This window comes from Molothrus aeneus, chromosome Z (genome assembly GCF_037042795.1).
Source record: "Molothrus aeneus isolate 106 chromosome Z, BPBGC_Maene_1.0, whole genome shotgun sequence".
Classification (NCBI taxonomy): domain Eukaryota; kingdom Metazoa; phylum Chordata; class Aves; order Passeriformes; family Icteridae; genus Molothrus; species Molothrus aeneus.
The window spans coordinates 8689688-8713309 of record NC_089680.1 but is presented as its reverse complement, the minus strand read 5'-3'; the positions used below and the strand labels follow the sequence as shown (position 1 = coordinate 8713309).

The following is a 23622-nucleotide window of genomic DNA, read 5'->3' as shown; positions in this document are numbered from 1 at the left end:
ATGAGGAGGGGGAGCAGTTTACTTGACATCAAGAAGGCTTACGCCTTCATCTCTTGTGCATGCCATCTAAAGAGTATTAATGTTCATAAGAGGCTGAAAGTTATGAATCAAGTTTGGTATATAATTATTTTTCTTCATCTCTTATTTGCAAAGCATCCAACTGCCTTGTCTGAGCCTTTCCATTCAGCACCTTCAGGAGACAATCCTGAGTACAAAGGAAATGTGACTTAAAGGCCAGACAGGAGAAAAAAGTAAGTAAGCTATTTTTTATGCTTTTCCATGATGTCTCAGAGTATTATCAGAAGCCAAGGACTTCAGGGAAGGATGTCCCAGACAGAGGCACCATGGAGGAGGGGGGAACTGTCTGACTCATACTCCTTGCTAGGCATCTAAAGCACTAAAGAAATCTACATGCTAAACCTGAGTAATTTCCAAAGATGCAGCAGTGGCTCTGCCCTCCATGGTTTAGGAAACCCAATCACAATTACACTCCAACACACAAGTCCAAATGCTGCTAAAAGAGTTTATTAAAGACCATACTAACAGTTCTCATAACAATGGCACGTACAATGATTCAAAATCATGACAAATAGTGTGGAGTTTTGAAGAGCATTATTATAACACACCATGGACAAGAACAAAGCAGATGTGCTGTCTCAGAACTCTACAAGCAGGCCCATGAAATACAGGAGTCACATCATACAGCTACACAAGTGTCAGAGAAAATAGGAAAAAAAAAGTCATTCAATATGCAGTCCTTGAATTTATTGACAGTATTACAGTACTTTATGGGCAAGGACTGGCTTGTTCCAGCTGCACTTTCCAGAGCACAAGGGCAGCTGGAAAAGCAAAAATATCCCCAATAAAAACCCTCCAACAAACATGCCTCAGGTGCAATCACCATTCCAGACCTTCCTGCTCACTAATTTTCAGTCAGAAATTCTGACCTCCCTGCAATTACTTTGCTCAGGACAGTGTTTTGTTTCTTTAAGAAAACAAAAGCAGGATGCTTCTTTTTAAGACAGTGCAAAAATATTTCAATGGTATTGTCAATGGTATTATAAGTTTAATGGCAATCAGCATGGATCAACCACAGCACGGTCAACAGCATCTCCAAGATCAGAAGCAAATGGACGTGCTGCCCCTTGACCAGCACTCCAGACTGAAGGCTTGTAGAGGGGAGGTGTGTTCCTCTCTCCCAAGCAAGCCATCATTTCTGGGTTCATAGTGAGGAATGGTCTTAGCTACTCCAGGGTAATAAAATGCTACAGAAAGCCTGCAATATTAAATTATCCAATCCTCTGTCAAGCACTAACAAAAGAATATTGAAGTGGAAAAAGCACATAGCAGCCATGTGATTTGTAATGGCTCTAACTCTACGATTCTAACGCCGATCCCTTCCTGACCGTGTTGGTCACGGCAGCCCGAGCGTGCCTTACGGAGCCGAGCAGCTTACAGCACTCCCACGGCCATCAGGGACTCCCAGCAGCACGTGGGGATTTGTATTCTCCGAGACACACCAGCTAATTACAGCTGCAGCCTGCTCCTGATGCGCTGCCTTTGCAGCTTTTGGCTACGAGATCTCAGGCCCCACCCCAGGCTTGTGGCCCTGTTCTGGCCCACACTCACAGCAGCACATCCGTGGAGGTACATTCACTCGGTGTGCATCTTCAGAGCATCTGCAACCTCTTCTTCTTTAAGCAGATGTTGAGGTGTCTGTATTATCACGTTGGCATAATCTGTGTCAGAAGATCCCCAGGCAGCTCCACAGTATGTGAATTCAATGAGAGATAACTGTGCTTTGTCAAACCCCCCCAAATCATCTCCTCCCAATTTCCACACAGTTGTGTTTGCATCGTAGTGTGATTATGCAGAACCTTTTTAATGCCTGCCAAATTCAGAGGATAAAATCACAGTGCTGCATATCAACAAAACCCAGCAATTCCAGCCTCCAATATAAAATAATTTATATACACAAAGCAGAATTTACATGTTAAATAAGAAGAGATTGTCTCATTCTCTACGGTGTCTTACCCAGCTACTAAAAAATAAATAATTCACATCAGATTGATGGATTTGTTTCCTATACAGCACACGTGCGCTATCGGAGCTGACAAAGACAACATGAAAAAAACCTTTTGCAATTAATAAAAGAATTGTTGAACACTTGCACATATTGGCACAAGGCAGAAGAGGAAAGGGAACAGCTCAGCTCAGGTGCCTTCCTCTGTGGAGCGGGACTCAGATTTCAGCTTCACAAATTCCTTGGCAACTTCATCATTGGTTCTCTGAGAGAGAATCCTCAGGATTGTGAGTCCGGTCTCATCCATGTGAATCCTGCGCCCAAGGGGGCACCAGCAAGCACAGCTTCCTTTGTCTGCTATGTCTCTGAGCTGCATCACTGCTATCCCCAGAACCCGGTCCTCCCGGGCAAAGCAGTAATCCTTCACACAGACTTGGAGCTCGTAGGCATCGGGGCCATCTTCATTCCCCAGGATGCTGGAAAACACACACAAATTCACTTACAGTGTCTGGCCTGCAAAAACAAAGGTGCCAGCACCTGACTGGAGGGCTGTGGTAAGTCACAGAAAACTCCTTTCTACAGAAAACCCTGGTCAGAGGGAGAGAAGTAAAACCTGCAGCATGTGGGCATTTTTGCTGATTTGTAGCAGATAAAGAAAACCTGGTTACTGAAGAAGAAAAAACAAGGAACCTCTTTCAAGCTGCCTTTGCAACTTGTGTGTGTTTGTGTGTGTGTTAAACTGTGAAACGAGAGGAGTGGGAAACATTAAAGCCATGCTAATAGATTTTCAACTCAGATGACTTTAAACATTTCTGCTTCTACTAAGGGCGGCTTCATTTCAGAATTACTACTTTAATTAGATGAAGTTTTTGTTAAGATTCAGGACCTTCCATTAATGTGAAAGCTAACAAAAATAAATCCCCAACCCTTCTGATGTTTCTAAAATTAAAAGAATAAAAGGAAGAAAATCTCTTCACTTAGAGGAAGGCTGCCTTTCCTCAGAGAACAGAACAATTATATGAACACCCCCTTCTCTCCCTTCTCCCCCAGACGTTTATAGCCTTTTGCTGGTCAGTTCTCCTCATCTCATTTTTATATGGACAGCTGAGAGAGTTCAAGCCTGCAGCTCCTTCTGTTAAGCCTCCCAGGAAGGAATATGTCCTTGTAGTAATAAAAGAAAATGAAAGAAGAAGAGATCAATACTCAATGCTGGCAAACACAGCAATTTTAGCAGTGCAACTTCCGAGGGCTGTATCCTTGGAAACGAGTTCCGAAAGCATGTCCCACAGGTCAAGTTGGGATAAAAACGTACATTTAAGATTAAGAAATAAATAAAAATGAACTTTTAGCCTCAACTCTACCAATAAAAAATACGAAGTTCATTACAATGACAGAGCAGAGTAAAATGTGTTCATAGGACACACAGAGAGCATTTCAGAAGGTGGCCAAAGGACACTGCTGGTATAGAACAAACCTCTGCGTCCCACCCACAGTAAAAACTTTCATAATCCAGCTTTTCTGCCAAGACATCAAAGACAGGACCAAGCTACTGGTTCATGTACTCTTCTTGGCGCTGTGCATACTGTCTGGGGACACTGGACAACCCTGTCTGTCCCTCTGCATCTGCACTTGCCATGCCACATCCTCAGGATATTTTTGAGACTTACAAATGAAACGTTTCATTGTATTTTGGAGCCCAGTTGTTGCTCTTTGACTTGGTTGTGAACTTCCTCTTCTTGTCACTCTGGTGGGGCCCAATCATGGTGATTTCAACAAATGGACGGAACATGCCAGATGTCTGCCACTTCAGGTCATTGGCTGCCACAACTGCAAAAGAGAGTCACAACCTGGTTCACAGCAAATACTCATTTGTATTTTTTGCTCTGGACATCCTTCAGCTCTGCCCTGCTTTCAATTTCTTGCTTCTAACTCAAAACATGAGAGTGTCACAACACATATGGGCAGGACTTTTTTGTAATGCAAGGATATGCTTTTTTGATCTAGGTTAAGTTCTATGAAGGGAATTTAATGTTTGCATTAGTATGTAATTTCTGCCATACAAATTGTCAAGAAATAAGCCCAAGAAAACAGGCATTCCTCCAGCTCCGGGCAGGCTGCCCTGTTCCATGCTTACATCACCATTCTGTCTGGGATAAAAAAAAAAGGGGCATTTTGGAGGCCAATATTAAAGTCTCTGTTGAAAAGGAAAATGGAGCTGCAGGTAAGAAAAACAAAGCCCATGAGCTGCGTGTGGTTTCAGGATCCAGAATTATTAGCTTTTAATTCTCATTCTATCTCAGGTCACTGCAGGGAGCAGACTGAAGCAGAGGAAATAGCTTTGAAAACCAGCTTTTGCACTTCAGTGTAGATTTAACCAGAAGAGAGGCCCAAAGAACTGTTTATATAAATCTTCAGAGGAAATTGAAGTAGTTAAGTATGCTGTATTCAAGTGAAGGAGATGAAGGAGGAAAAGCAACCCTGGGATGAGTCACTGCTTTGGTTATTTCCAGAGCGGCTGTTCAGGGACCAGTGTGGCCTTCAGGACTGGGGAAAGGAGCCTCTGAGCTCTCAGGGCCTCTGTGATCTCTGGGTGTACACTGAGCAGTTTCGCAAGATCAGCCTGCCCCGCTCTCTGCAGCACAGACTAAACTGTGGCGCCTGGCGAGAGCCACCATCTGATTTTTGTTTACTTGAATACATCGCTGCCAATAAACAACCGGGCTGTGCGCTGCCATGTCACCAGCTGGACAAGCTCATTTGCTGTTTCCCTACGTGTCCCTGATGTGAAACAGAGAAAACAATTCTGGCCTGAGATCCCACGAGCTAACACAGAAATATCCTGACTGCCAGCTGGACATTTGGCCCGTGGAGCCCAAGCAGCAGCACGTGCTCTGCCATACCTTTCACCGTGACCTTGTGCTCCCCAGTTCCTGGGTGGGTGTACAGGTCGATCTGGATGGACACTTCTCCCACGGGATCATCCACACCAGAGCCTGTTGGGAGGAAATGGACACCCCCCCATGCACACATGGATTACTAGTCATTGGCACATTACGGCCTCAGGAAGACAATGTGGTGTTTTCACAGCACACCTCCCAGAGCCAGCTTTTCAGTCAGCACCAAGAATGTCACGGTAGTGCAAGATAACATCAGGCTCACATGCCCAGCACACATAAACACCAACACTTCTTCCACTCTACCAAAGATTGCATCCTATTGAGAACACTAGTGAAGGCTTTTAAAGAATTTAAAAGATATCAACAGTGGACCTTGACAGGGAGCAAGGATTTTTCAGACGTTCCTGCCAAGCTACTGTGTATACATGCAGGCATTCCAATGGTGGACATTGGCATTCTTGTCTGCTCAGGGAAGAAGGGAGGACAAAAAAATTCAACAATAAAGAAAAAGGAGGAGAGGACATCACACAACAGAGGAAATATAGGGGAAAAAAATACATATATAGGTATTAGTGATTTGCACAGAGCCATAGTGCAGTCTCACCCTACAAGAATCTTCCTGCATGTTGTACATCACCTAGTTGTCATCCTGACTGTTTATCTGTTTCCCTCTAGAAGGTGATGAAAACCCTTTCTTTGTTGTGCATCAAAAATGATGAGAGATAAGCACTCACAATTTGCATACTTATTTCTCTTTATCATTTAGCCAGGGAGAAAACAAGATGTAGTTTTAGAAGAAAAAGATAACATGTTCATAAAGAGGGAGATCTCATGAACATTACAATTCATACATTATGATTTTTTCCAACTTTTTAACTTTTAATCATAATTATCATCATGTAATATGTGGAAATGACATTTTTCTGGGTAATAAAGTTAAGATGTCATGTAAATTACAGAAAATGACTGCTTTGCAAAATGAAAATCAAGTTTTGATAAGAGAGTGAGATTTTTCTGACTTTCTCTTTGATAACTGCCTGACCTCAGTTTGACAATTAGCAATGCTGATGCAATTGAGATATCTAGAGGGTAATTGAGTACCTATGAACAGCAGTTATTTTGTCAAATTCGAGGGTAAGATACATTACTAAGTGAAAAACTGGTCTGTTTGAAATTCTAGATAAGGAGATAGATTGAAGGATATCATTACACAAACATTTTGATTAGACTGATATAATAAGTCAACTTTCACAAGAATGGTCTGCAGCAGCAAAAACACTCATTTAAAAACCAAGAGGTTGAGTGCCAACTGGTGCAGTTCTCTGAGGAAAATTACATGCCACAGAACTGTAGGCAGTGAAAGTCACATTACTATACCAGTAAAAGCATCTGAGCAAGCAAAAGAGAACCTCAAATCATTACCTCAGGATAGGTTCTCATTCTTGACCTGAGTACATTAAATAATCTTTAGGGTGCAACAAATATGGTCTTGAACATACTGTTTCCTCCCTGCTTAGAAGGGCAATATTGCTTTTTTTCTGTATATAAGCACAGAGCTTTAAAATTGGTAGGCTTATTTATTGACCTGATCCATCTGCTGGTGTGGGTCTTTCACTTCATTGTTGGCATTTTCCACAGGAAGAGGCAGAATTACAAACAGTATGTAATGGCCATATCCACAGAAACATCAGCCACCAAACATTCAGATCTTTATCAATCTTTAGTGTTAACTAGTAGGTTGTAAAGGAGATCCTGATGCCTCAGAAGAATAAGAGCAGAATCATCCCACTACCTTTGAAGAAGACAAGACTCATATTACAGGTTTTTTCCTACCTTCGTTCTTGTATTTTCATATAAAAATCTTGTTCTATGAACTGAAATTTTCAAAGACAAAAAACTACTCTGAAGATGGCCCACAAAAATATTCTGAGCATGTATAACTGTGCACATACACACACTTGTACATTTAGTGACAAGCACATTTAATTCTTGACATGAAAGCCTCACTGGTATTGCAATGCTGAAAGGTGAAACTGCAGAACTGAGCTCATGCAAAGGGTTATAGATGTGTTTCACCTGATATAATAAAAAGACTTTGGACAGCAAAAAATAAATTAAGAGATGAAACACTGCAAGACTTAATATATGTAGGGTCTCCTGGGCATCCAGACCTTTAGATAACCCCCCCTCAAGCCAGATGGTTCAAGCTTGGCCATAACCTTGAGTGCATATCCAGCATTCCCATGTATTACAGTAGCCCTTATCAGCAGACCACACGCATGCAAGCCCAGGACTTGAAACATAGACCCCATGGTAAAGGGAAGGGGAACAACTCTGCAGCATCTCCCAAAAACCAGTCCATTTTCAAGACAGCTTTCACATCCCATTAATAAATCTCAAGCGTGGGAACAGGTTCTCAGGCAAGGTACAGACTTCTAAACGACACAACCTGTGGCTCAGTCTGTAGGATGCAAGCGTTCAGTGGAAGTTCACTTCTACAAGGGAACTACAGGGAACAGGACTCTGGAAAAGGTTTCTGAGCATGGGCAAGATGATTTGAAAAGCAAGGCAGTTGGGTAATGTTGTTATGGTAACAACATTAATCTTGAACATACCCTTATCAGGAAGAATGTCCTCATTAGCAGTAAACCTTATACCTTTCCCATCATGCACTGAGACATGAATTCAAAAGGCAAGAAAGCAAGCAGGATAAAGAGAGAAGAGTATGAATTACAACACAATTAGCAATGTCACTTAAACACAAGGCAAATATTCAAGCTCTTAACAGACAAAATATCCTCCTAGATCTTCTACACCAGGCTTTGGAGAGCAAGGCTGTCTGCAAGTAAGGCATAGTCTGGGTTAAAACAGAACAGAATTTGTGCTGGCATAACTAAACTGCAGCCCAGATCCAATCTGTAGAGCAAACATTTAGCAGCATAGTGCTATATAAGCCTACTCAGTAATGACATGAAAGCAGTAGGTACAAACTGGAAGGTGCAACCACTGAGCAGGGAAGTAAGAGAAGCAAACAGCATTTTTAAATGATACTGCATGAAGCCATGTCCTCCCAGGAGATTGTGGCACTTATGCAAAGGGAAACCTCAGTCACAGAGCTCTGATAAGCAAATGTGAGCTGTAAATAATAGTGCTGTCCCTTCTGTCCCTCCAACCTGTGTGCAGTTCTCCAAACCCATCTACCAGCCATAGTTAATGAGAAGAGTAAGCAATTAATATCCTTCTTTAGCCCCAGTGGGAGAGGGGGAGTCACAGAATCACAGAATATGCAGGATTGGAAGTGACCCACAAGGGTCACCGAGTCCAGCTCCTGGCACTGCACAGGACCATCCAAAGAGTGACACCTTCTACGTGATAGCATTGTCCAAACATTTCTTGAACTCAAGACAGGCTTGGTGCTCTGGCCACTTCCCTGCGGAGCCTGTTCCAGTGCCCAACCACCCTCTGGGGAAGAACCTTCCCTGATATCCAACCTAAACCTCTCCTAACACAACTTCAGGCCATTCCCTCAGGTCCTGTCATTCCCGCTCAGCACAGGGAAGAGATCAGAGTCATGCCTTTCTCAGAGATAACTCAGCACTGATTCTGCAGATATTAGGTGGCATAGTGCAAATCTTTTATTCCCCAAACAGGGTCCAAAATTCTCAAGCCTATGAATGTACAAGATACTGATTTGGACCAGTGGCCAGCTGCCCAGTACTTGTTCCTTACAGTGGCTTAGAATTAGTCACAAAGAAGTGTAATCAGTCAGCTTTGAGAGCTAATTGATGACCTCATAACGTGTGTATATGATGCCCTAAAGCCAGAGCTTCATTCTTTCTAAGCTTCTAAAAAAATACATAAATACCCATGCACCCACTTCTGTGGCAGCCCTGTATATTCCTGCTTCTGAGAGGTAATGATAATGTTCCATTATCTTTCTGTTTCTGCTAAATACTTGCCCTCAGTGAAGTTTTACACTCAAATCATGCATTGCATGAAGCCACTTTCTCATATCATCTTTGAATTGTCACTTTTGTGTCTTCAATGGAGCACTTTCCTTTCTCTAATTTTAAGTACCCCAGACTGTAGTACAGACTGCAGGACATCAGTGCTGCACACTTTCTTACACCTTAGCTCAGCATTTATTTAAGAATTTAACAGTAATTTAACAGTATCCACATAAAAAACTAGCTTGGATATATAATGGGAAATATGTGCACGGAACAGCAAAGATTTTAAGCACTCACTCAAATGGGCACTCAAGTTCCCCATTAAAACGTGGTTTGTGTAAGTGATGGCAACAGCCAGGTTCCTGGAGTCCCTAGTGGATGTAGCAGTCTTTGACCTGTCTGGCCACTGGATGTCATCATTGCTCTGCTGGGACACAGCTACAGGACCATTCTCTCAAAGGTACAGATTTTTAATTTAATTTCAGTCTTTTAATGCAGTATATTTGAACATAAGGAAGACTAGACTGTGCTGCTGTAGGCAGAGATCACAGAACTACAGAGCCATCATGGCTGGAAGAGACCTGCAAGGTCATCTAGTCCAACTGTTAATCCAGCTCCACCAAAATCATCCCTAAACTATGTCCCTAAATTCCACATTCAGACACCTCTTTTACACTTCTAGAAATTGTACACTTCTCCACCACCTCCTGGGCAACTTATTCCAATGTCTAGTCACCTTTTCAATGAAAAAATAAATTCTAATATCTAACCTGAACCTCCCCTGGCACAACTTCAGGCGATTTCCTCTCATCCTTTCACCTGAGACATGGCAAAAAGACCAACTTGCACCTCACAATCTCCTTCCAGGTAGTTTCAGGTCCCCTCTGAGCCTCCTCTTGATGACTCAACCCACCAAAACTAAACTAAACTTTCCTCTTTAGAAACAAACCCTGTTTTGCTCACTGAAACTCTGAACCACCTGCACTGCTAAGGGAATGCCAGTATCAAGCAGCCTCATTTGCACACAAGGGAATGTATGTGAGCTAGGGAAGGCTGTCCCCTTGATGCTGGGACTTGGTGTGATGACCTGCTGGCAGAGTTAGTACAGTCTGTGGGGTTGCCAGCTCTCTCAGGCTTGGAAGGATTGAAAATAAAGGATCCCATTCAAGAAGATTGGAGAAGGACAAGCCAGGAGTTGTATGACTTTGCTGCTGGGATGAAGTAGTTTAATGCAAGGCTCTTAATTAAACAGCCTGAAAACACAAAAATACCAGTTTTTGTTTAGACCCAACCCTTTGTAGCATCTGTCTCCTCTTATTGAGAATAGTGACATTTACAGTCAGCCAGTCATGGTCCTTGACTAGAGACCAAATTATTCTGTATAATAATATGGAAATGTTCACATGAAAGCAACAAAATTAACTGTTTACCCCTCCACATTCAATGAAACAGCACCACTAAGGCATAAGGCTTCTCAGAGAATCACCAAACAGTTTGGTGACCCATCCCAGCAGCTTATTAATATGTTGTGTGGCAATCTGTAATCATCTAGCTCCCACATACCCTGTACTGGCTGCAGACAAAACAGTGCATTTGCTGCTCACCTCAGAGACCTCTCCCTTTACAGGCAGCCTGTAGCTCTGTGAGTCATCACGTTGCTGTCACTTAGCCTTAGTCAGGTCCACTTGGGCTGTGCCACACACACAGCTGGCCTGTGACACAGGCACTGACAGGTTTCTGCAGTGGTGTCTTGCTGAAATGGTGCCTCACACCACCGCACAAGCCTCAATGCAGTAACTTCAAATTTTGCTTAAGCCACCCACCCACATTAATTCATGAAACGTGACTGTTAAGTGAGGACTGCAGAGAAAAAAAGACCACAAACACCCCAGGCCTTATGTTTCACATATTTCTGCTCTCCCCAAATGTAGTCATGATGTGGCAAATAACCCCCTTTTCCTCTTTCCCAGTTTCACAAGCTCCAAACTGTCACACTTTCAGAAATGCTACTGCCAAAAGCACTCTTACAAGCTGGCAGTACAAGGGAGAGAAATTACGAGCAGAGCCAAGAGCTCCATTGAACCCTGCCAACACGAAAGAGTCTTACCCTGAGCTGTCTGAGACTGGACAAATGTTTTGATGAGAGTGTCCGTGGTCTGAGTGTAGAGGGAGAGAGCATATCGAAGTGACTGTAGGTCTGGACTCTTCTCCAAGAAGGTTTTCTTCAGACCATTCCCACCAGCATGGAAATATTGCTAAGAGCAAAAAGAAATGGGAAAGGTACTGAGCAAGAAATGCAACCAGCAACCAACATGTATGAGCAGTTGTGCATATGGATAGGAAACAGCTGGAAAAATTCACAAAACAGCTTCTATACTGGAAACCCAGCCCTCAGACCAGCTGATACCAACTGCTCATGGTATTCCTCTTCCAAAGCACTTAAATATGAATATGCTGACTCCCAGCACGCCAGTCCCCTGAACCTCCTCAGGTGTACACATACATGGCAGTCTTCACTTAGAGCCTTTATCACTGTGACAGCTGGGACAAACTCCTGCCATCTCACAAAGTAGGACAGGCACTGTCCTCCCAAAGAGGACTTGGAGATGGAGTTGGGAACAGCAGAAACAGAAATGGAATCACTTACTTTGATTGTATCCAGTGCCAGGTCCAGAACAGCACACTGCTTTGGAGTGAGGCTCCTGGTTTCTTCTCTCACCATATGATCCTGCAAACAACCATTGTATTTGACATGAGTGAGCTGTCAGAGGCTAAAGGAAAAGAAGTCCCCAGCATCACCACTTTCTCCAGATTCACGCTGTATCTGCATGGTGGCAGCATTAATTCAGCTGTTCAAGGAATGCTTAATGGAGTCTCTCAGAGTCATTTATTACAGCTTAACTTGGAAATAAACTAATTTTCTCTCTTTCTTGCAGGCACAGAAGACATAAATAAGGAAAGAACTGGACAAAGGTAAGGAGCAATTTAAAATCACAGTTTGTCTCTCAAGAAAACCTAAACAGAAGCCTGCCTGACACCACTGTCATTCTAGAAAAGCCACAACAAGACTCTCCAAATACCATCTAAATCAAGGAATTCTGAGAACTAGGCACTAGTGAAAGTTGTTATATGTCTGTTGCTTGTGGATTTTTTCAACTCTTCCAACTACAGAGGTCACTAATTCATTCCATCATTTGTGGAAAAAAAGAAAACAAAAAGAAAATGGATTTGCTAAAAGAAGACATTGTTCCCATTAAGACCCACCAACTCTAACAGCAAAAAGCCAGTAATCACTTGGGAAAGAATTCCCTTTTCTGCAGTGGAAGCACATCCCTGTTAAGAGTCTTGGCTGACTACAAGGATGTGCCATCCTTTGGCATTTCACTAAGCTCTTTCTCTGATGCTTAGTCTAGATCTCAGGGGAAAACAGAGTATTTTAGGAAACCAAAGCTTTGAACAAACCCATATTTTAACTGAGTAGCTGGAGGGTCAGGCCAGTTGACTTCAGGTTGGGCCCTAAACCATTCATAAAAAAGGTGTAAACCAATCAGGCAAAGGCTTTATCCCTACTTTAAACATATCATAGGCCCCCTAGACACTTTCCAGGAGACACATCTGCTAAATTGCCTCTGTGTAAAGCACACCTAGTCTGTGCATCATGTGTAGGTTTCACAGGGACAAACCTGCTGGCTATCTTGCAGCTTGCTGATTGTTCACACTGCCTGATGCTGTCCCTATTCATTATCCACTGCAATCCATCTCCTGCCTGATGGAGACAGGGCTCTCTGCAGTCTAGGGGCAGCCATAAGGCATTTGCCACACTTCTCATAGACATCTAGCTATCAACTTTACACAGTGAAGCCTTGAACTGCACTGAAGATGCCTCTCAAGTTGTCAGTTTCTCAGACAAGTTCACACCTTGCTTTCTTGAGTAGCAGAGATGTGCCTCAATGTGCCTCTTCCTCCACACAGGATGTCCCTGGTCTGGGGACTGTGTGCAGGGGCACAGTACTTTGTGAGCTGCAGTGTGCCTTCTGTTGTGATATGTTGTCCTGAGGGGAGCAATAACTCTCCTCCTTTTTCTTCATGAGCTGGGGGTAATTCAATTGAAGATGATGTGGCTTCACACTTCAGTACACAGAGACTTCAGTGCACAGAGGGTAAAGTGTTCTTTTCTCTGTCTCACAGTCAGATTAAGCACAAAATCAGACAGAGCCCAAGGCCACATTCATGGGAAAGGCCAGTTTAGTCAGGGTAGCTGTGCTCCCAAGGCAGAGCTACTTTCACATCTGTTAAAATGACTTTCTAGGCCTGCCTGCCAGATTGCCCCAACTGCCACAGAAAGCAGGTGGTCAGCACTTTTCTCTCAAACACCTACAGAGCTCATTCAGCCCCACAGAGAGGCCACTTCGCTCGTGCCCATGCTGTCAATGCACAGCAACACATCACTGCTTTCTCTGAGTTTCCCAGTGTCATTTCCTTCAACACATTATGTAAAAATAATCCAGAGACTGGACTGGTAATACTTGCACCTACTCAGGAGCCCACACTGTCATTCCTGTGCATACCTGCACTCTGCAAATCCCACACTGTTCCTATAAAGAACTGTGCACAGCGCTGCCTTGCACTTCCCAGATTGCCAGCCAGAAGCAAGAAACAAATATTTACATCAAATAGTTATGCAAGTTCAAGCAGAAAAAGTAAAAAAAAACCAAAACAACCCCAAACAAGCCAACAAACTTTTCCTGATCTCTCAGCCTCATCCTTGTACTCTCCACAGGTATTTTCAGAAGAAACTCTGTGGTCAGAGCCTGGCTGTTTATCCTGGGGACAGCACAAGGGAGAGAAGGCAGCCACTCCCTGCTCTGGTTGCTGGCTATTAAGTAAACTGAGCAGAAAGAGTTTGATAATAAGTGGGAGGCAGATATGTGGCACCAAGGAGTCAGGTTTATGGTTGGCTTTCTGAGCATTTTAAAATACACTGTGAAATTGATTTGTCATCAGGACGAGAGCCTGTGCTTGTCAGGTCTGTCAGTCTCAGTTTTCAGCTGAGTTATCTGATTCACTAGGGCTCTGTTCTCCCTGTCCTATTTAAGAGCAATAATGCTTAAAATCCATCCCATAATTTTCCCAAGCTTTTAGTGGAACTAAAAAATGCAGAGGAGGGGGGTCTGAAGAACCATGCCTTCCCTGTTATCTTGTATGTGCCTGCAAAAATAAAAGGACAAAAAATAGAATATCCACAATTCTTACACAGACTCCAGCAATTCTTACTCTCGTAACACTCCTATTCTACTGGAAATTTTTGGACACAATCTTATTTCCCTTATGGTCTCCAAAATTCAGACACTTTCACACTTGAGCACAACTGTCTTGCCACATGTAAAATCCTGTGTACCTATATGCTGCAGTTCTATATGTGGATATGCAAATAAAGGCTTGAACCCACACCAGGGCTTGCCTGATTTGCATGATTACATGCATTTCTAAAAATGCAGCCCAGAGTCACCAAAGTTAAGCTTTACAGTAACTGAACTGAAGACGGGCCGCTGCTGGGGAACAACCTTTACCCAGCCAGTGCAAATGCAAAACAGCAAAGCTTCCAACCCATTCCTGGCAAAAGGTGCCCTGTACATGCTTCGAAATTCCAGTCATGAGAAAATGTGGAACCAAGTAAAAGATAACAGTGAATTTCAGTGGCCACACCCAAGAATGCAAGCAAACCACAGGAACTCACAGACTGTCCTTGTGACCTGGGGGAAGAAACAGCAAATTCAGAGCTCTGCCTTCAGACACCAGGAGTAGATGTGAAAGGCAGGAATGGCTTCTTTTTCATCATGTGGAGACATGATGAGTCCTTGCTGATGCTTTTGCAAGAGAAAAGGGAAACTCAGGAAACAGGGGTCTCATTTGGATGCTGTGCTTCAGCTGCCACTCTCCCAGGCTGGCTACAAAGCTCCTTTCTCCCCATTTTTCCCATGGAAGCAACAGACATCACTGCAGGCGCAGGAAGCAGGGAAGGAAACGCAATCCTCATGAGACACCATGTCACCAGGGATGACAGCCTGACCGTGGGAGTGCATAAGGCCATCACTCAGCACAAGTGACAGCTATTCCCTGGGGAGACACACTTGGAGGCTTATGCTAGGTGACTATTAACTGCTATGTACCAGCCTCAAAATGTAGCTGGAGAACAGGTGCACATCTAATGACATACCTGCAAGCCCTGATCACTTGCTAGAACTGCTAATAAGCACTGCTTTAAATGAGCTGTGCACTGGCCACATGAACATGTATGGAAAACGTATCTGCTGGGCAAGGGAAATAGGTGTATGAAGACAGCTGTACTAGTGTGCAAGACAAAACCAGAAAACTGCAGGAAGGGACAAATGGTTTTTGAAACTGCAATAATCACTTAGGAGAATATCCTTTGCACTGGGAAGATTTCCTTGGTCATGCTCTGACACAGAGTTCAGGTCCAGCTCCATCTCCCTCGCAGCAGCCTGTGCACTGTGACACTTGAGATTTAGACCTCCTCCTCTTGCACAATACCAGTCTTGTAGCACAATTGCAACCACAGCAGAGCACAATCTGAGTGCTGTGAGGCGTCACTATTTTCATACCATTCCTGTCGTGATCACTGAATTAGTGCTTGATTCGCTTATGATGAGGTGGCGTGCACTTCATAATGCTCATGTCATGCACTGTCACGTCATGCACTGTCAAAACACATCAACAGAGCCTTCATGCTAAATGCCAGCTTGCCTGTGAAGGGAGCCCACGCAGAAGGAATTTACAGACACAGGCTCTCTTCCATAAGCAACAGTTATTTTTTTAACAGTCCATGTAATTCACCCACAGCTAACGCAAGTGTCTTTCCAAGCATTAGGGACTCCCTTTTATAAATGGGGATACGGAGGAGCTGGCCAGATATTGAGAAATTTCCTTTTTTTCATTTTAAATCAATGTACCAGACTTAGCACCGTGTATACAGAAGAGAAAAACTACTTTGATGATTAAACACACAGTAAGATTTAATGTTAAGCACTATGCTAATGTTAGTAGAATGCATTTAAAAGCACATTTAATGCATTTAAAGGCATTTCTCTACAACTGCATTCAGCGACAAACCACTGGAAGCACAGGACATGCTATGCACTACGACACTTCAGGCTTACCACAGGGACATTAACACAAGCCATGCAGGACAATACCTTCAACTTTGACAAGTGTCCCAGTTCCTTAGCAGCACTGAAAATCAACTGTGTGCCCTATGGTTGCAGAAGTTAGAAAAGAAAGGAGGGGGGAAAAAAAAGGTTATAAACAAGCTTCACATATTTTTCCTTTGAGCAAGTCAAGTCAGTTCATAGCCACTTCACATAACCACCCCAAGCCAGGCACATCAACTGGACTCTCCTTGCCAGTTTATTACCTAGCAGAAACCCTGGCATTTCTGTGGATACCACAAAAGCTATTTCAGAGCATAATGTCTTGCTAACCAGCTCACTATTGCTTACAGCAACCACTCACTTATACAGGATGAACCTTCAAATGGACTGCACAGGGTTGGAGTGAAGGCCATCTCCAAACACTCCTCTAGATTTCACATCTAAATACACACAAAGACTGCAAAGACTGGCCACAGCAAAAGATCACACAACTCCAAGATGATGAGAATCCGTCCACAGAAGTAGGGCCCAGTCATCATGGTGGGGGTAAGCAGAGATCAGATCACAAACAAAACTGGACCTCAGCTGTTCAGGGGTGAGAGATTGTCAAAGTCTTGTGAATACTATAGCATCACCTTCAAATGCTCTAGAGCTTGGCCAATGGCTCTTCTTCCCCCACTGTGCCTTACCAAAGCTGTATAACCAATGAAGAAACACAAAGGGAAGATGAACCCCAGTGACAGGAAATCTTGCTTCAAGTCACTTCACCAGTCCCACTGTAAAAGATCTGTTCCTTTTATCTAGCCTAAATCTACTCTCTTCTAGTTTAAAAGCTCCATATACCTATGTACTAACTGGTTATTTAGGCATTTGGAAAATAAATGTTAACATATAAAACATGTTTCAACTAGCTCAGAACTACTTGCTCAGAGCCCCATCTAACCTGGGATGGGGCATGCTGTATAAGGTTGGCAAACCAATCTGTTTATATTGATTGGTTTCACGAACAAAAGATCTCCGGTAAATCCAATTCTCCTTCCCTCTCCATTACTATCCTTTCTTATCTTAACATTCTTCAACACTCCCACTTAACCACAACAGCCTTGACCACAGCCCACCCCAAAATACCTCAAACTGTAATGAAGCAAGATGTAAACCCAGAATTATTATACTGCCCTTTGCCCCTGCCAGTGTCATTCAGCTTTCCTTTGGTGTCTTCCTGGGCATTTGTTCATTGCTCTTTAGGTCAGTACTCTGTGGAACAAGAACTGTCTCACACAGGGATTTGCAGAGAAGACACTGGGAACTGGCTACTACTGCAAAGATCACTGGTGAAATTTTCTTTTTATTAAAAGGAATAAAATGAACATCATCCCCTCTAAAAGTTTGCTCTCAGCAAAAAGTCTTGATACCTGCTGCCTGGGGTACCAGAAGAAAAACAGGCAGCTTATAAATGTAAACTGGAAAACTCAAGACCTGCTCTAGGGCAACTGGACACCCTCTGCTAATTACAAGAGCAGCCCATAACTGAATTTTTAAGGTGAGGAAAGGCCTTTTCTTTAGTTTTTCCAGCTTTGGAAATTTCTTCAAGCTGAAAGACTCTGTGACCTGAAACCAGAGATCACCTCTTGATTTGCTCTACTTGTAACCACCAGCTAACCCTCACTGTTCCTCAGCCTTTTATGTTTGTTGAATACAAACCGACACAGAATGAACATTATTGATTTTCTAGCTAAACAGAAGCTCTTGATAAATGATTAAATTCACAACTTTTGGCAGGGGTGGAGAGGAAAGTGCAGGCAAGCACAATGAATCTACAAAGGAAAGCTTCTGAAATGAGAAGGAGAGCTTGTCTTGCTTGTCAGTATCCAATGGGTAGTGTTGAAGAGAACAGCTCTCTAATCTGAAAGAGCACAAATTTCCATGTATTTCCAGCAAGGAAGGTTGAGCATGACTGCACACCAGCAGCAACAGAGAGATTTCACTGTGGGCCATGCCAAATAACCGACCTGAATACGGGGTTTCACCAGCCTCTTCTACCCAACAGATGTGCCTGCTGTTCTGTACGATTTGCCATGAAAATCTGTTGACTTACAGGGTCTTAAAATTTAAGGTTTTTGAGTCCACTGACCATGCAGGAAACAAAAATGAAAACATTTTTGTATCTGGAATTTTGAAAAAGGGAGTAGTCTCAAAACACAGTAACATCAACCTTTCTTAATTCAGTATTTTCAGCATTCACTGGACACTTTTTTTCATATACATTTGAACAACAACATTAACCAGCTCAGGCACGTAGTCTTCCTGCCTCAAGCTTCTAAGGAGGGCAGGTCAATAACACCGAGCAATAGCTAGTGACTGGACACGCTTCATGGAACAAAGCTGCTCAGGTAACTCCCAGCTCTTGCACGCTAAGAAAATCCTTGTCAATCAGTGGCAATCTCTGTCAATGCATCTGCAAGGAGAAACTATTTTGCTGTTACACTGAGTTTGTCATCAGTGCTGGTAAGATCTAAAGAAAATCTGGACAACTCCTTCCTCTGCCAAATGGCATTCTTGTAAACAAGATGCCATACTCCTCAGAGAAGTTATTTATGATGGAAAATGTACCACAAAGCTCTACAGACAGCACTTATTCCAGTTGTGCCAGAGAGTGAGAACAACTGAACTTAAATTATCAGGTAGCTTTGAGAAAAGCTGCCCACAATGGAATTGATTAAAATGTCAAGGATAGAGTATGAGGACAAATTAAATCCTTATCATGAATCATGCCTAGCTCTGCAGCAAACACAGCTGGAAAGGGAATGGGCCCTCTTGCTGGTTTTCCTCGCTCTTCCATGATGTTAGTTGTACTTTCGTAAACTCTTCAGAAACAAGAAACACACCAATAGTCCACAACACACAGAGATTTTAAATTCCTTGTTAAGGGTCTGATGCTTTTTTGTTCCTTTAATGAAAGCATGCAGAGAAGAATCATCTGCTGACTCAAGTCTAATTGTTGGAAGCCAAGAGGATGGCACTGATTTACACTCCAAGTGACTCAAACCCTCAAAGCTTAGCTGTCCCTATTGCTCAGCTGACAAAGTTAGGAAACAAAAGCCTACTGCAAGTTTTTTGGATTCCAGTCCTTTTTTGGAAACTGTATTATACGTGATGCTTATTTTTCTGAGACGTAACACTGAAAGGAAGTTTTATCTCACACTGTACATTTATTTCCCATATTTTTGTAATTCCTATGTTCGACAACAATAAGATCTGATAATTTAACAGCATTTAAGTTCATTTTAAAAACTCTGTTTCATCTGGCAACGTCTGTTAGCACATATTAAGATAAAACTATTTTTTAGTTGTTGTGGTGTATTAAATCACAAAAATTGACAAAATAAGCTTAAAAGTGGGGATGAAAAGAGGAAAATAATTACCCGTCAGTACAGAGAACTAGGCACATATGCAGTTCACAGACCATAATTTTATTCAAGGCTAAGAAAGCTTTTTGTCCTCACAGAGGCAGCCTTCAACTTTTCTGCTCCAAGCTAGCACAAGGGAGAGGATTCATTTAAAATAACAGAAGTTCAGAAAGGTTTCAGAAAATCTCTTAAAGCCACACTCTCCTCCACCACAGAGCTCTGGAGCAGCTCAGGCAGATGAGCCTGAAAAACAGGCAGTCTGGAAGTCAAATGCAAATTCTGTCCTCAGCTTAAAGAAAATTTAGTTCTTATCCTGGAAGATGTTCTCATTTAGTGATGACAAGTCTGACAAGTAGAATAAAGTACAGCAGGAGCAAGCACAAACAGAGCCTCACGTGAATGGCTGCAGGGTACTATGTGAAATAAATAAAGGAGAGGCTCCAAAGGAATCACCTGGGTGTAAACTAAGCACTTCTTCTCTCACCTGACTTGTCACTGATGGCATGGTACAGTTTCATCATAAGCAGTTAAGAAATGTATAACTATTCTGTTAATATCACCAAGCGTTGTGCACTGAACCCCAAAATACAGATTCCCAGAGTGTATATTCACTCAACCAAGACACAAGGTATTTAATTACATGCTGGATCTTAAAATTAGTGACATGTAAATGACTTGGTGAGTTACTGGGATCATACTGCCGCTAATCTCACAAGCCACAGGCAGAGAATGCTCAGAGAAGTCACCCATCTGAAAGTCATGAAGGAGCCGCAGATCAGGTCATCAGAGTGGGAGGCTGTAAAACTGCCCTGTCCCCATTGGATCCCTCACAGTGCTAACACTTTCTCACCTGAGCCCCACACCACAGAATCTTCCAGAAGCGGACTTAAGTGGAATTGTTAAGTCTGGAGAAAGGTATTTTAAGCACTGTGCAGTGGCAGGGTCACGCAAGTGAGAGGTGAGGCAAACTGCAGGGTGACGGGAACCTTCTACCTGAGTAGAAGGTTTCCATGACCTCCATCAGAAAGACTTATGCACCTCCAGCAGTTTTGCAGAAAGAAGATAAAATATTCCATAAAAGAGATTCTTTTCTATCATGAATATCTCCTACTTCTTAAGGGCTGCACATGAGTTTTAGGACGGAAATCCCCATCAGTGGTCGTTCAAACACAGAGAGGCTCCACTAGGGCATTCTGTTGCTAAGGGCTGGGAGGAAAGTGTGTTACACTGCCTGAGGCTATTTGTGTCTGATGTACTTGCAAAAGAAAAAAAAAAAAGGAAAAAGAAAGAAAAAGAAAAAAAAAGGCAAGCCAAATTAGCTAAGAGCAGCTTGGCACAGAAGTAGAACAGCAGAAAGAAAGTACTGCTTCTGCCCATGCTGGCAGCCCCAAATTTTGCCTTGCCTTGCCCAGCTAGCCTTCACTGAATGATGAAAACCTGGTGGTGACAGAATAAATGGCTATGCCCCAGAGAACAGTGGAAGCAGCTCTTTGTCCTTGCAGCTCATCCAGCCTCACCACCAGTTCCCTGCTCAAGGACTGCAGACAAGGCCATTTTAGTCATTGCATTGTTCGTAACTGTCTTTCTAGAAGAGCAACTCATTTCCAGTTTAGACTAGATCAGCCTCCTTGCTACCATACAACTAATTAGACATCAAGAAATCCAGCTATGAGCATTTTGTGTTATCTAGACAAGAAAGCATATGCTTCAATTTGCTTCTCCATTTGAAACTGAAATGATGGCACCAAGAAACTATGAAAAAAAACTTTAGGTGGCTTATAGCAATATCCTGCAGGTTGGAAGAATTGGCTGATCACAGTTATTGCCTCCTTCACGATACAAGTACTGAATCACTCTCCTACTCTGCCTCTGAAATCCAAAACTAGCAAGCATAAAGCTCAAACAGCTCCTCCCTAGTTTTCTCTGAGGCCCTTGATCTCAGTGATTCCATTCCAAATGGGTCATGTTAATGCTGCTTCTACATGATGATTTTAGCACCTGCCCCCAAAGACTCCTTTTTAAAAGCAATTCAACCAAGACAAAGAAATTTCACCTTTCTAAATTTATTTGCTTTTTCTTCTTTACAAATCATAAAGGCAAGCAGAAATGATTACTCCAAATCTGAGCTCAGAGAAAGCAGTCTTTAGCAAATTACACCTCATGCTAATTTCATGGTTGTAGGTATAACAGTGCACTTCATCCCAACAGTTCTATTTAAAATCATCATCATCAAGGCCAGAGACAAGGGCCTTCCCTCTCAGAGCAAGAGACACCTATAGCAAGACGCAGGTTTGCATCACTTCCCTGGACACTGCAACCCAAGAATCCCAGTGCAGATATGTTAGGGAACTGCTGAATAATGAAAACCATTATTGTTCTACCCACCACTGGGAGAAAAGTAAGGCTGCATAACTGAGCTACAGACTGCAAGTTCACTCTAACAGCCAGATGAAAAGAAGTTCTGGATCATCTGTAAATAATGAGGTTACATCCCAAACTTCACACTGCCTCCAACTGAGTGTCATCCCCCAGAGCAGCTAGGCATGCATGACTGACATTTAATCAGTTTCTCTCGTTTCTCAGAACTGGGGAAGAGTTAATCTTCCATTGTTAAAAGCAGCACTACATTCACAACACACATTCATCCAGCATGTCCACACAGCTGAACAATTATATAAAAGACTGCCTTTGAAGAAAAACTATCTGGACTCACTTCCAACTTCCCAGCATCACAGAGAAATCCTGCCAGACAATCCTGGTATTAAAACTTTCTGTGGGGGTAAAATGGGGGATGGTTGATTTTAAAAATCAAGCTCAAATCAACCACATCTATACAGAGAGACACTCTGGCTAACATGATAGGGCAAAAGTGGCTACAGGTCATGACCGAAGGCCATGAAGCCTAACTGTTCCATAATTCCCAAATACACGGACAGCTCTCCTTAGAGGATTGCAAAACACTACTCAGTGCAAACTGATACACTGGACAGAAACTCCTTTTGGATCATGGATTTTGAATTGTGTTTTCTTCTACAGCATGCTCTGTGTCTTGAAACCCTACCATAAATAGAGATGCTCCCTGTCTTTACCAACTTACAGACATGTTTTTCCATCCTCAGGCAGGCTACATGCAGACAAATTTACCTGGAGGGATGACTCACTAGGTCAGGGGGATGAGTTACACAGGCAATGGCAACACTTTCTGGTATGAGTCAGGAAGGATAAAAAGCTTTACCGTATGGTCTGTAAGAGGAGGCAGCACAATCAGCTTCTCCATGGTGTTCATTACCACCCTCCAGAGCTCTTTCAGCACCCGTTTCAACACCGTCTTTTCACACACAGTTGCAAACAGTGTCAGGCTGCAGGGAAAGAGCAGGAACTGGGTAAGTTCAAAGAGCACAATACCCAATGAAAAAGGAGCTGCATATGGAAGATTCAGTGCCCTATCCAAAGCAGTGTGTTGTAACAATTACTTTAAGGGTAAAAAAATCTTCCCTCTTCTAAAGCATAGAATGTGTGCTCACTATTGGGAGTCTAGCACTAAAAACACAAAATGGATGATTGACATTTCTGATCTCAGTAATTTCTGTTTATTGACCTGGGGATTACACAAGGTGTCACTTGGTGATAGGCAGAATAATACATGTAATAATAATTGGAATAATACATATGATCCAAATAAGAGCAGGTACCATTGAACATGATCCCTTTAAGAAGACATACTTGGTTTATAGAGTATACAGAAAAAATTATAAATATATAATAATGGGTTTTAAGCTTCAAGGGGTTACTATAATGATTTTTGATGAATACCTAAATTAACACTTTCCAGAGTGTTGTGCAGAAATTCCTGCATAGCTTCTGAAAGCTGCTGAAGTTTGCTAAATCTTTCACCTCAAAAACCACCCCAAAATATTTCTGGGACAACTCCATATTTTGTCATGACTGCATTCACCAATCACCTGCCATGAGTTTATCTGCTCTAACACAAGGAGATTTATTTCCCTAGGTTTTCTTCCTTTATTATTGTACAGGCTATAAAAAAGGCCAAAAGTGCTAGAATCTCCTTTGAAACATTTGTTAAACTTCAGCATTTACTGATCACACTGTGAACAGGAACTCTGTGGCCAGTACCACTAAGACAGCTGACTCCTCTCCATTGTGTAACATCTTCTC

The 23622-nt window shown here is 42.6% G+C and overlaps 1 protein-coding gene across 1 annotated transcript in view; it reads right to left on the bottom strand.

Annotated features, from left to right (window-relative positions):
* Nucleotides 1-509: 509 nt before the first annotated feature.
* UNC13B (unc-13 homolog B) overlaps nucleotides 510-23622 on the bottom strand; it is a 207235-nt gene continuing 184122 nt past the window's right edge. Inside the window, exons 33-40 of the mRNA XM_066568646.1 lie at nucleotides 22682-22805; nucleotides 16085-16141; nucleotides 11518-11598; nucleotides 10978-11125; nucleotides 7536-7592; nucleotides 4924-5016; nucleotides 3691-3850; nucleotides 510-2499 (exon numbers count right to left, since the gene is read on the bottom strand). Of these exons, the coding sequence (XP_066424743.1) occupies nucleotides 2214-2499; nucleotides 3691-3850; nucleotides 4924-5016; nucleotides 7536-7592; nucleotides 10978-11125; nucleotides 11518-11598; nucleotides 16085-16141; nucleotides 22682-22805 (1006 nt within the window). The 3' untranslated portion in view covers nucleotides 510-2213. The remainder of the gene's footprint in view (nucleotides 2500-3690; nucleotides 3851-4923; nucleotides 5017-7535; nucleotides 7593-10977; nucleotides 11126-11517; nucleotides 11599-16084; nucleotides 16142-22681; nucleotides 22806-23622) is intronic.